Genomic DNA, 13,563 nt, shown 5'->3' with positions numbered 1-13,563 from the left:
GCAGCATGAAAGCCCTCGCTAGATGCCAACACCAGGCTTTTGGACTTCATGGCCTTCAGAACTGTGAAAAACATACTTTTTTCTTTGTAAGTAACCCAGTCTCCGATATTCTGCTATAGTAGCAGAAAACAGACTAAGACACTGCTTAAATTGGTTTGTTTTGCTCGTTTCCTGCTTCTGAGGTCTCCAGAGTTCCTTCTCTTCCAGAATAGGACGGATATACTGTCTGGAGGCGAGGCACTGCTAGGCAGGAGGAGAAGAACCAGTGATCTTGTTAGTGTGCCCAGCATCCCTCTGCTCAATAAGGCAAATGTAGGTGTTCATTAGAAATGATCGCCAGAGCCTACAGTCCTTCATAATGTTCAGCTCCAGGTCCTGATGATGTGGACAGTAACAAGAGATTGAGCCAGCCCCTGCCTGTACCTTTTTCCAGGGGCCTTTTGAGCCCTTTCAACAAAGAATGTGTTTCTTTATGGAAAGCATAAAGAGTAGTTCGAGAAGAGGCACACAGAACCAAGCATATGCAGTTTCTAAAGTGAAACACTTTACAAGGAATGTCTTACCTGGCAGGTGCCCTGATGTCCTCTGTGCACATCCTCCCCCAGGCTCATGTGTCTGACGCAGCACTGCAGTGGGACGGGGTGGATCCTGCAGGTTCAGAGGGGTTGTGATCCTCCCAAAGTCACATTCGGGGAGGGTGGTGAAAGAGTTGAAACTGCAGACCTTCCAGGTGGAGCTCACTAGTCACCCCCTAGTGTATACCTTTTTGGTTGTCAAGGCCATTATCACAGAACCACTTTAGATGACACCAGGGCTTCTGTTGATGGTTCACCCAGAGAGCCACTTTGAGGACATGTGTACTGTCTGGTCTCACACCCGGGAATTTGTAGTTGTAATAAGGTCCCTGTAGAACTTCCATTTGCTTCTGTCTTCTGTCCTAGAAGCAGACTTTAGAAAGACTCTTGTGGTAGACCGGTATACACTGCATTGCTGCTGGTCTAATGTCTTCAACACGTATTCTTAGTGACTCTTAACACTTTTAACCTTAGATTGTGAATATTCACAATTCCACTTGTCATAGTCTGTTTATCTATCCTCTTTATCTTTTATTCTCTTTTTAAAGGCAATGCAAACAGAAGCTAGAGTAACCAATGTTTTGTTTGACACATTCTTCCTGATAAACTTTAAGGGGTGTGGTTTACATTTCATCTGTACCCTTAGTCACATGCCTGCTTCTTAGCACAGAGGTGATGAAACCACCCACAGCTTTACTGGAGGTATTATATTTCTTTATTTTTTTGTTTTTTAGCCCATCACAACATTGATAGCTGATGTTGAAATTGCTTGAGGTAAGTTTCATGCTTCCACTGAAGAGAATCTATAGGACTACAGTTTATAGTTTTTACAGCATCAAAGCATAGCTATTCCTAATACATTAAGTGAGAAATCTGGATCAGTATATTGGACATGATGATTTTATATATCCAATCTACCCTCTGTACCTGCAGGTTCTATATCCACAGATTCAACCAACTATGGATCAAAAATATTCTAAAAAAAATTTTTACAGTACAAAAATAAAAATTAGAAAAACAATATAGCATAACAACTACTTACACAGCACCTCCATTGTATTAGGTGTTGTGAGTGATCTAGAGATGATATACAGTATGTAGGAGGATGAGCGCAGGGGTCCTGGAACAATCCCACACGGATCCGGAGGGATGACTGTGTGTACATATACTATACGATCACTCTCTCTGTATATACATACATCGCTATATAAATGTGTGTGTATTTATATATACACACACACACACGCACAATGAGTATGTGTGTGTATAGTGTAAAAATAAGGTTTTTTTAAAGAGTAAAAACATAAGGCCTGGCGTGGTGGCTCACGCCTGTAATCCCAGCACTTTGGGAGTCCAAGACAGATCACTTGAGGTCAGGAGTTTGAAATCAGCCTGGCCAACATGGTGAAACCTTGTCTCTACTAAAAAGTTAACTGGTTGTGGTGGCGGGCACCTGTAATCCCAGCTACTCAGGAGGCTGAGGCAGGAGAATTGCTTGAACCTGAGAGGCAGAGGTTGCAGTGAGAGCCAGGATTGCACCACTGCATTCCAGCCTGGGCAACAGAGCAAGGCTCTGTCTCAAAAAAAAAAAGGGATTTTTTTAGAGTAAAAAAATAAGCCAGGCATGGTGGTGCCTGCCTGTAGTCCCAGCTACTGAGGTGGGAGGCTGTGGTAGGAGGATTGCTTGAGCCCAGGAGTTCAAGGATGCAGTGAACCATGACTATACCTGTGAATTGCCAACACACTCATGCACTCCAACTTGGACAACACAGTAAGACCCGATCTCTTAAAAAACAAACCAACAAAAATCTTGAAATCTGTGTACCAACCATGTACCCTGAGTATTATAGACTTTAAAAAAAGTTTTTTTTCTGGTCAGGTGTGGTGGCTTATGCCTGAAATCCCAGCACTTTGGTAAGCCGAGGCAGGCGGATCGCTTGAGGTCAGGGGTTTGAGACCAGCCTGGCCAACATGGCAAAAACCCATCTCTATTAAAAAATACAAAAATTAGTGGGGTGTGGTGGCACGCATCTATAATCCCAACTACTTAGAAGGCTGAGGAAGGAGAATCACTTGAACCCAAGAGGCGGAGGTTACAGTGAACTGAGATTGTGCCACTGCACTCCAGCCTGGGTGACACAGCGAGACTCCATCTGAAAAAATAAACAAACAAACAAAATCAAAAACCAAACAAACAAAAATTTTTTTCTATATTTCTGTATTTTAACAAATTATTTTATAACAAACATATTTCTGTGTCTCTTGAAAGAATTTATATTTTCTTTAGTTCTTAGGCTCCTGGTGGGGACAATTTTAGGATTATGCATTCCTGGTTTTCTTTTTATTAATTCAAAAACAATTTCTAAAATTTTGTTTAACTTTCATTTCAGCATCAGGATACTCAAAGTGGGAAGGATCACCGATTTTCGGTAGCTTCTGGGCCTACACGGACTTTCCAAATCCAGGAGGAACACGAGTGGTGACGTAGTGACTCAGGCAGGCACCAAGAAAATGGCACCATTGGTCTCTGGGTAGTGCTTTAAGAATGAACACAATCACACTTACAGTCCATGGTCCATTGCTCTCCAAGGATGACTCCCTCCCACCCTATTTTTGTTTTTTACTTTTTTACACCAAGTTTCTATTTAGACACTACAGTATATGGGGTGTTTGTTCCCATTGGATGCATCTCTGTCAAAACGCTGTTCAAATGTGATGGCTAAGTTCTAACATACTGCCATGCGTGGAGTGTGCTAAACACACACTGGTTTACAGGAAAGATGCATTTTGTGTACAGCAAATGGTGTATATACCTTTTGTGACCACAGAGTTTTTTAAACAAATGAGTATTGTAGGATTTTCTTCTAAATGAGCTAAATAAGTCACTGTTGACTTCTTGGTGCTGTTGAAAATAATCCATTTTCACTAAAAGTGTGTGAAACCTACAGCATATTCTTTGTTCAGAGATTTCATCTATTATTTATCAAAGATTGATCGTGTTCCATTTGGAAATGGCATGCAAAAGCAATCACAGAGAAACCCGTGTAACTCCATCTAGCAAATTCAGAATAGAAAGAGAGATCTCGAGAGAAAGAAATGCTGTTCGTTCAAAAGTGGAGTTGTTTTAACAGATGCCAATTACAGTGTACACTTTAACAGAGTCTTCTGTTGTATTAGGGTAAACATTAAATGGAATGCAGCTACCATGAATATCACCTGACTAGTGGCAAGGGTTCTAAAATGAAATATGAGAAGATCCTGTCACAATTCTTAGATTTGGTGTCCAGCATGGATGAATCTTTTGTGTTTGGTCCCTAAATATACATGAAAGCACAAGGTAAACATCCATTTGCTTTAGGATTTTCATGTTGGAGCTGTCATTATCAAAAATCATCAACAATAAAAACCGGTCAGACAAAATTAACATTGGCATAATGAAATTCCGGATGTAGGCTTTCCCCCAGGTCTTTTCATGTGCAGATTGCAGTTCTGATTTATTTCAATAAAAACAATCTTGGAAAACATGATCTGTATGTTGCCTCCTTGAATAGATCGAGACTCACAACTTAGATGCTGAAATTTGGGCATATGTTATTTGTGAATGTATTCCATTATTTTCTTATTGTTAAAGAGCCCATTATACAGAAGTAATTCAAGGTCAAGGTCAAAGTGGGCTTTTTTTTTTTTTTTTTTTTTTTAGATCCTCCCTTTCTCAGATCTGAAGTCATCATTTCTTAGGGAACTGTCCAGATCACAATATACGCCATTGAATACCAACTCTAGGCAAACTCTACTTTGCCTGATGTACTCCTAAGCACACATAAGTAAAAATGAATTTTTTTAAAACTACACACAAGAAGCTTGCAACTTAAACAAGACTATATAGTGTATAATTTCCTCTTTTGGAGGAAATTATCTCTTCCCATTTTTTGAAAACCTGATTTTTCCATCACCCATTTAAATAATTCAAGTTATTCAACCCAACTTAGTAATACTAGTGTCACTCTTGCAACTTTTACCTATTTATTTTTCAGTATCTCAAATCACCAAACATACAGTGGAAGGATATGGTCCTAAAGTTCTTATCTTTCCTAAAAAAAAATCAGCCTGACCAGACATGGCAGCTCACTCCTGTAATCCCAGCACTTTGGAAGGCCGAGGAAGGTGAATCACAAGGTCAGAAGATCGAGACTATCCTGGCCAACATGATGAAACACTGTCTCTACTAAAAACACAAAAATTAGCTGAATGTGGTGGCATGCAACTGTAGTCTCAGTTAGTCAGGAGGCTGAGGCAGGAGAATGTCTTGAACCTGGGAGGCAGAGGTTGCGATGAGCCATCATCGTGCCACTGCACTCCATCCTGGCAACAGAGCGAGACTCTGTCTCAACAAAAAAAAAAAAAAAAGAGAGAGAAAAAAAAAATCAGCCTTTCCTCAACCCCACTGCACACTTAGCCTGGTATAACAACATGTTTTCTTTTTTCCCTCTCTCTTCACAAATAATTTCCGTAAAAGAATTCTCTACACATCTCTATATCCACTTTCTCACCTCCATTGCTTCTTCTACTCCTGCGACCTGGCTTCTATCTCCACCACTCCTGAAGAGCTCCTTTCGGGGTTATCGAGGACTTGACTTTTGTGAACACAGCCCCTTTACAAAGATCTCCTTTCAGGCTCCCAAAGGATCCCTCTCCAGTGTCCTCCTGGGGCGTGGCTGTCTATTCCTCAGTCTCCTTCCAATGCTCATCTCGCCAACCCTTAAATTTAGGTGGTATTCGCAAGTTCTCTCCTGGCCCACCCCTCACTCTTTCCTTGGGCAATTTCATTCGCTTATTGCTTCACCTGCTCCCTTTGGTTGTCTCATCACAGTAGAGCTCCGGCCACCCCTGTATTCATGACATGTCTCCACCCAGATGCACCTTAAACCAGAGGTTGGCAACCTTTCTCTGTAAGGGGTCAGATGGTGAATATGTTTTGTTTTCTGGGCCACGTGGCCTATGTCTCCTTAACTCTATTGTAGCGTAAAAGTAGCCATAGACAATAAGTAAGTGAATGGACATTGCTGTGTTCTCCAAAAATTACAAAAGCAGGCCACATGGGCCACAGTTTATGGCCCCTGCCTTAAACCACTGTCCTGACCTTCACATCCCCACAACTCTCCCAGCCACGTTCCCTTTCTTGAATTGCTCCACCTTCATCATATCACTGGAGCCAGAGGAATCTCTTAAGTCAGCTTTCCCTCTCCCTTCCATCCACCCCTGGTCACCAAGCTTCTCCATCTCCACGGACAATACCCTCTTAAAGTTTTCATGTCTCTTGGCTAGTGAGGCATTTTCCTTTTTCTTTTACGCTTCCAGCCCCCTGAGTTTTGGCTAGATGTGGCTATCTTGTGGGCGCTACATTTCCCAGACTCCCTTGCAGCTAGGTGTGGTGAGTAACTAGGCTTTGGCCAGTGGTAAGTAAGTGAAGTATCTACTAAGACAAAACTGCAGATCCTTGACTTATTCCACTGGAAATGGCAGCAATCAAACAAACCCTGGAAGCCGTGTGTTAAATCTGAAGAACTGCTGAGCATGGACCTGGAAGACTGGTTCATAGCAGAAAGGGTCTTTTTGTTACAGCAACTCAGCCTGTACACAGCCATCTTGCCCACTACCCTCCCTGTGCACAGCCTGTGCCACCACCAATCCTTCCTCAACACTGCAGTTTCTTACAGTGCAAATCTGATCATGACACTCCACATTTAAAGATGGACAAGCAAATAAGAAAGAAATCACTGCCTTCAAGAGGGTTGAAGCAGGATGAAGTGATAGAGGAACAGAACTCCTTTGCATTGTATAGCGAGGGAAGGTTTCTGTGAAGGTGGCAGGAAGAAGCCAGGCATGCAGTGTTCAGACAGTGGGCACAACTAGTGCAAGGGTCTTGAGGATTGGCTTGTTTCAAAAGTGAAAGGTAGAAGAGCATGATTAGCACTCTTATGGTAAGTTCCGATTGCAGGGTAAACTCAACCTCACTAGGGTGTTGAAAAGGGCTAGCCATAAACTCAGGGTGGCTGGATGGGTCTAGCAAGCTGTTTCCTGCAACACTGTGGTGGGTGGGGGAAAGGAGGTTGGAGCTGAACACCCGCCTTCCTCTGGCCATGACATGGAGCCTGGCTTGCAGTGCTGCTTACTCCAGGGGCTCCTGAATCAGAAGCACACAAAAACCAAACCTCTGTCTCAGAATTGACCCTGTGGACTGATACTGGGGCTGCGGACTCCACCCTGAGTCACCTCTCCAGCCTGTCTCTCACCGCTGCCTCCTTGCCCTTGACATTTCAGCAGTCCATAAACCTGACCTCCAGGAGCACTCCTTTATGGGAAGCATTGTCCTGCCTTAAGAACCTGCTCTTGGCCAGGCTGGTAGCTCATGCCTGTAATCCCAGCGCTTTGGAAGGCTAAGTCCTCAAGGCTAACTCAGCACTTGAGGTCAGGAGTTCAAGACCAGCCTGGTCAACATGGAGAAACCCCGTCTCTACTAAAAATACAAAAATTAGCTGGGCATGGTGATGAGTGCCTGTAATCCTAGCTACTCAAGTGGCTGAGGCAGGAGAATCGCTTGAACCTGTGAGGCAGAGGTTGCAGTGAGCTGAGATCTCGCCACTACACTCTAGCCTTGGTGACAAAGTGAGATTGTCTCTAGGAAAAAAAAAAAAAGAACCTACCCTTAGCTGGTTGTGGTGGTTCACATCTGTAATTCCAGTGACTCCAGAGGACAAGGAAGCAGGAGGATTGCTTGAGACCAGGAGTTTGAGATCGGCCTAGACGGTATAATGAGACCTTGTCCCTAAAAACTAAAAATTTAAGAATTAGCTGGATGTGGTAGCTCATGCCTGTAGTCCCAGTTACTTGAGAGGCTGAGGCAAGAGGTGTGATTGAGCCGAGGAGTTGGAGGCTACAGTGAGCTATGATCACATCACTGCAACTCAGTCTAGGTGACAGAGTGACAGAGTGAGGCCCCATCTCACACACACACACATACACACACACACACAAACATTGTCCTTTATCCCTTCTTAACCTGACAAGTTGACTAATTTGTCTTGAAGGTGGGATCGCCAGGATAAATCCCTCACATTCAAACTAGTCCCCCAGTGTCTGTCAATCCTATCCCTAACAACAAATTGCCACTTTTTGTCCACTCCACAGTGCCCTCTGGAAGGGTCACTAAAATACACTTATGACCATAGCAAAATATGATTCTTGACACAGAACCAGAAGTTATTTTCAATTTATTTTGCTTTTTTTCCTATTTTTAGCACAATAATGATAATATTTAAAATCATGTTTTTTTGTGCTATAATGAAAACTGTGTTATTTCAATTGAATTTGAAATAGAATTCATGGTCTAAAATAGACTGAATCCCAGTGTGAACATATATTTGCATGCCTTCCTGGTCTCAGCTCAGTGGGTGGGAGGGGGAGTGTTTCTGTATTCCTATAGAACACACACCCTCACATAATTCCTTTTTTTTAAATCTCGCAGAGTATTTTTTGCATTTGCTAGACCATCTCATAAGACCTAGGCTCACAAAACTCTGGCATCCTTTGGATTAACTAAACCCATGGCTCCCCAAGATGGGGAGCAGGAGGGAGCTTTGAGGCAGCCCAGACTCTGAACTGCAAACCTCTCTTTCCAGAACTCCATTGCCACACCTTGGCATATACCAAATGTTGACAAAGAAGGCTGTTCCCATACAAGGGCCAATTTTAGAGCAAGCTCCTCATGGTTGCAAAACTAAAACCCTCAACCCCAAAGCTGTGTGTGGTGCTTTGTGTGTAACAGAGCTGGGGCAGAGCTCTCTGATGCACTCAGGAAAACCATTCCCTTTGCTCGTGGTAGGCAGCCCCTGGTGGCTGCTCTGCCCTTGCCAAGTGTTATGTGTCCAGGGTCTGTGGTCATGTTTTGCATTTGCTGCAAAACACCCTCCCACCCTTGCAGAGAAAGAGTCTTTTGTGCAGCACCTTTTAAAGGGTGACTCGTCCCACTTGGGTTCTCTCTCCTGGTGCAGTGTTGCAGGCAGCTTAATTAGAGCATCACCATGAAGTTCATCCCGTGCCTCCTACTGGTGACCTTGTCCTGCCTGGGGACTTTGGGTCAGGCCCCAAGGCAAAAGCAAGGAATCACTGGGGAGGAATTCCATTTCCAAACTGGAGGGAGAGATTCCTGCACTATGCGCCCCAGCAGCTTGGGGCAAGGTGCCAGGGAAGTCTGGCTTCGCATCGACTGCCACAACACAGATCAGACGTACTGGTGTGAGTACAGGGGGCAGCCCAGCATGTGCCAGGCTTTCGCTACCGATCCCAAACCTTACTGGAACCAAGCCCTGCAGGAGCTGAAGCGCCTTCACCATGCGTGCCAGGGGGCCCCAGTGCTGAGGCCATCTGTGTGCAGGAAGGCTGGGCCCCAGGCCCACATGCAGCAGGTGACTTCCAGCCTCAAGGGTAGCCCAGTGCCCAACCAGCACCCCGAGGCTGGGACGCCATCTCTGAGGCCCAAGGCCTCAGTGAAACCCACAGAAGCAAGACAGCTGGGAAAGGACTCGATGGAAGAGCTTGGAAAAGCCAAACCCACCACCCAACCCACAGCCAAAGCTACCCAGCCTGCACCAAGGTCCGGAGGGAATGAGGAAGCAAAGAAGCAGCCCTGGGAACACTGTTGGAAACCCTTCCAGGCCCTGTGCGCCTTTCTCATCAGCTTCTTCCGAGGGTGACAGGTGAAAGACCCCTACAGGTAACACCCTTTCCTTTACTCATATACAGAAAGTACGCGAGAGGCACTTACCACTTTCACAACTGCTGCGACCACATCAGAGTCTCAGCATGTGTTTGTGGGTGGGTTTGGGGCTGTCTGTTGTAGAGCAGAGTAGATGAGTGGCTCATCAGGAGGCACTTGACCCTGGTGATGCACAAGAATCACCTACAAGGAGCTTTAAAAATGCAGATGCCCAGGCACCTCGCCACACCGTTTCATCTATGTCTCCAACATAGTAACCCAGGAACGTGTACTTTTAAAACTCTCCCCCAAGTGATTTGAATGTGCAGCCAAGGTTGAGAATCTCCTTGTGATGGGACCACCTCACTATTAAACTGAGGCCTTTGGAATTCTGCTTGGTGATGTTTCCTACTGCACCAAGCCTTGGCTGCCGTTGTTTGTGGCTGAGGTGCTATGTCACGGTGGAGGTGTCACCTCAGCATCTTGTTCTGTTTCCTCTCCTACAGAGTTGAGTTAGGGTGGGGGGTGTTTTGCATGGAGAAAAGTCTGACTCAAATAATCTTCAGTCTTTCTCACAGCTCTCAAAGACTTTAATCATTTTTTTCATTGCAGAAGAAAAAATCTAATTAATAATAACAGATTCAATCAACTCCAAGTGTTGCTTTTATTTTTTATTTTTTTATTATTATTATTTTTAGACAGAGTTTCGCTCTTGTTGCCCAGGCTGGAGTGCAATGGCGCGATCTCTACTCAGCACAACCTCCTCCTCTCGGGTTCAAGCAATTCTCTTGCCTCAGCCTCCTGAGTAGCTGGGATTACAGGAACGTGCCACCACGTCTGGCTAATTTTGTATTTTTAGTAGAGACCTGGTTTCACCGTGTTGGCCAGGATGGTCTTGATCTCCTGACCTCGTGATCCACCCACCTCAGCCTCCCAAAGTGCTGGGATTACAGGTGTGAGCCACCGTGCCTGAACCCCGAAGTGTTGTTTTTAAAAGGCCAAACATTTTCTTGTGGAAATAAGGCTTATGACTGATCTCTATCCTTAAATGCAGCACCTTTCATTAATTTTATACACCAGCAAGGAGTTCATTTACATGGGTTTCTAGTCTTATTTGTGCATTCTGAGTTTAAAAGGAGAGTTTCTGAGGTTTTTCATATTATCTATGTAAAAAAATTGGAAAAAAGCAGATTTCCTGATAAAAAGCACTTTGATAACTAATACCACAAAACAAATAAGGCTTTTTCTAAAAATGCCCAGGCAGCAAGAAATGTTGGGTCATCTCGGAATTGGTTTAGTGTCTGCTCTTCTGAGCTGGAGGTTTTCTGCTTGTTTAATATTTCATATCTGTCCCAGAGGAGAAAAGGGGCCACTTAAGCCAGAATAAATTACTATTGAGGAGAGGTCCTTGTTTTTTTTTTTTTTTTTTCTTTTAAAAGTCGATTTTTTTTTGTCTTTCCACAAATAAGACATACAAATCATTTTTAAAGTTCAAACACAACAGAAAAATACAAATAATTTTAAAACCTCATCCATAATCCCACCACAAAGAGGTAAACAATGTGAACAGCTATGCATATTTATACGGACAAATACACAGCTTATATGCAGATGCGTACAGGGGGCTGAAGCTTAAAACAGTATCTTGATCCTGCAGATAAGCTGCGTAGGACTACTGTGTTAGCTTGCTAGGGCTGCCATAGCAAAATACCGCAGACTAGGTGGTTTAAACAACAGCAGAAATCTGTTTTCTCACAATTCTGAAGACTGAAAGTTCAAGATCAAGGTGTCAGCAGGACTGGTGTCTTCTGAGGACTCTCTCCTTGGCTCACAGATGGCGGCCTTCTTAGTGTAGATCTGTGTCTCATCTCTTTTGTTAGGACACCAGTCATACTGGATGAAGTCCCACCCTAACAACTCCATTTAACCTAAACCACCTCTTTAATGGCCCCTATCTTTAAATACAAACACTCCCTTAGGTACTGGAGGTTAGGCCTTCAATTTAAGGTTTTTAGGTTTTGGAAGGGACACTACTCAGCCCATAAAAACTAACAAAGAATTTTTCACATCCCTTGCTTTTTTTTTATTTTTATTTTTAGAGCTGAATTCTCCCTGACAGAGAACAACCTCTTTTTATATTATGTTGCTTTCAGTCCAACGTTTTCACACCTGATGAAGGGAGTTTCTAATCAGATGCACCTGCCCGAATTCTTGATCTGCAGCGTCTCTGAAGTTTGGAAAAGAAACCTTCCTTTCTGGAAGGAGCTGATGGGCCCAAGAGTGACAAGCATACACATTTACTTTCTATCTGTAGAAGCTTTGCTTTGTGGATTAGAGCCTTCTATGAAAGTTTAAATATGTAACACATTCATGAATTTCCAGTTCAGCCTTCTGAGCAAGACGTGAATTTGTCACATTTCATTGCATGGCAGCAAGGACTTGTAGTTAGAGAAAGTTCAGTGAATAGCAGCTGTGTGTGTGCAAAATAAAGGAATGATTTCAGAAATATGACTTTAATCTTCTTAACAAACTCGACACCTAGATGCTATAGAGATCATGGATATCCATTAAGTCACTGTCGTTTCATTCAGGCTGCCATCATGCATTACACAGACTAGGTGGCTTAAAGCAACAGAAATGTGTTATCTCACTGTTATGGAGGTAAGAAGTGCCTCAAGGTGTGCCAAAGTTAGTTTCTCCTGGAGGGCCTGAGGGAAAATCTGTTAAATGCCTCTCTCCCAGTTTCTTAAAGTTACTGGAATCCTTGACATTCCTTGGCTTATAGACACATCACTCTGATCCCTGTCTCTGTCTTCACATGGAGTTTTCCCTTACACGTGTGTCCAAATTTCCCTCTCCTTATAAGGCACCAGCCATTGGATTAGGGCCCATTCTAATCAAGAATGACCTTGTCTTAACTCCGTTGTGTCTACAAACACCCTATTTCCAAATAAGATCATATTCACAGATTCCAGATGGACATAAATTTTTGGCGGACACTATTCAACCCAGCACAGCCACCCTACAGCAACAGCAACTAGCCAAAAGGATAGAGAAGTGTACTAGGAAGAGAACAACCCTGTACACTCAGCAATTAAATTAAATCAACAGACTCGGAAAGGACAAAATTAGATTTTATTAGACATACGCAAAAAGTGACTCACTCCCTTCCTAATTTCATATTTGTCTGACCTAAGAACACATTAATAGTCCACTGTTTTTTTTTTTGAGACAGAATCTCACTCCGTTACCCAGGCTGGAGTGCTGTGACACTATCTGGGCTCACTGCAACCTCTGCCTCCTGGGTTCAAGTGATTCTCCTGCTTAAGCCTCCTGAGCAGCTGGGATTACAGGCATGTGCCACCACACTTGGCTAATTTTTGTATTTTTAGTAGAGAAAGGGTTTCACCATGTTGGCCAGGCTGGTCTCGAACTCCTGACCTCAAGTGATCAGCCGCCTCAGCCTCCCAAAGTGTTGGGATTACAGGCGTGAGCCACCATGCCCTGCCCAATAGTCCACTCTGGATGTGCTTAAATTGTTTCCCCATCTAGCCCAGTAGTGCCCAAACCCAGCCACATAATGGAGTCACCTGGCGCAACTTTTCAAAAACACTACTGCTTGGGTGCCAGTCCCAGTGGTTATGGTGTAACTGGCCAGAGATGGGGCCACAGCATGTGCAGTCTTACATTTCCCCGGTGACTCTAATATGCAGCCAAGGTTGAGAAACACTACCCTTGATTAATTGAATCAGAATCTCTGGGGCATATCCCAGGTAATTTTCAGGCAATTCTATGTGCAACCTGGGTTGAAGACTACTAATATGGCCTCTAGATGTAGTTCACACAATTAACAAATATTTATTCATCATCAACTATGTCCCAAGCACCGTGTAAGACATTGGATAGGGGAGAGATGAGCTAACTGAAACTGACTAGGTTTCACATCTTAGAAGTACAGTGAAGTAGTGAAAACCAAGACAACACATTGATGAGTGTATGAGATGACACAGAGGCTGTGGGTAGGAGTCAGGGGACATTTGCTGGGGATGAGTTTCTAAAATATATACATCAAGCATCTACTGTGACATACCAAGTCTATTTCTTATAAGTGCTCTGTGTCTTTCACTTGCCCCCTCATATAATTCTCACCACATCCCTAAGAGGTAAGTAATTTTATTCCCAATTTAAAAACTGAGGTACTTGAAAGCCTGGAGAGGTGAGTTGTACACAGCT

General features: G+C 43.6%; 2 protein-coding genes across 8 annotated transcripts in view; both read left to right on the top strand.

The window, feature by feature from the left end:
• Nucleotides 1-4,099, top strand: part of PROM1 (prominin 1) — a 106,512-nt gene extending 102,413 nt beyond the window's left edge. For all 7 annotated transcript variants that reach the window (XM_064365832.1, XM_064365811.1, XM_064365824.1 and 4 more), the window contains 2 exons: nt 1,310-1,349; nt 2,966-4,099. In XM_064365832.1, the coding sequence (XP_064221902.1) occupies nt 1,310-1,325 (16 nt within the window). In that variant the 3' untranslated portion in view covers nt 1,326-1,349; nt 2,966-4,099. The remainder of the gene's footprint in view (nt 1-1,309; nt 1,350-2,965) is intronic.
• Nucleotides 4,100-8,603: 4,504 nt separating this feature from the next.
• On the top strand, nt 8,604-11,826 carry FGFBP2 (fibroblast growth factor binding protein 2). Its single transcript, XM_012472441.3, has 2 exons — nt 8,604-9,348; nt 11,430-11,826. Exon 1 carries the CDS (start codon nt 8,657-8,659, stop codon nt 9,326-9,328), a length of 672 nt encoding a protein of 223 aa, XP_012327864.2. The 5' UTR covers nt 8,604-8,656; the 3' UTR covers nt 9,329-9,348; nt 11,430-11,826.
• The last annotated feature ends 1,737 nt before the right edge of the window (nt 11,827-13,563 follow it).

This window comes from Aotus nancymaae, unplaced genomic scaffold (assembly GCF_030222135.1).
Source record: "Aotus nancymaae isolate 86718 unplaced genomic scaffold, 86718_ANA_hifiasm-v0.15.2.pri h1tg000006l, whole genome shotgun sequence".
NCBI classification, from domain to species: domain Eukaryota; kingdom Metazoa; phylum Chordata; class Mammalia; order Primates; family Aotidae; genus Aotus; species Aotus nancymaae.
The sequence above is the reverse complement of the archived record's forward strand: the minus strand, read 5'-3'. Positions and strand labels throughout refer to the sequence as shown.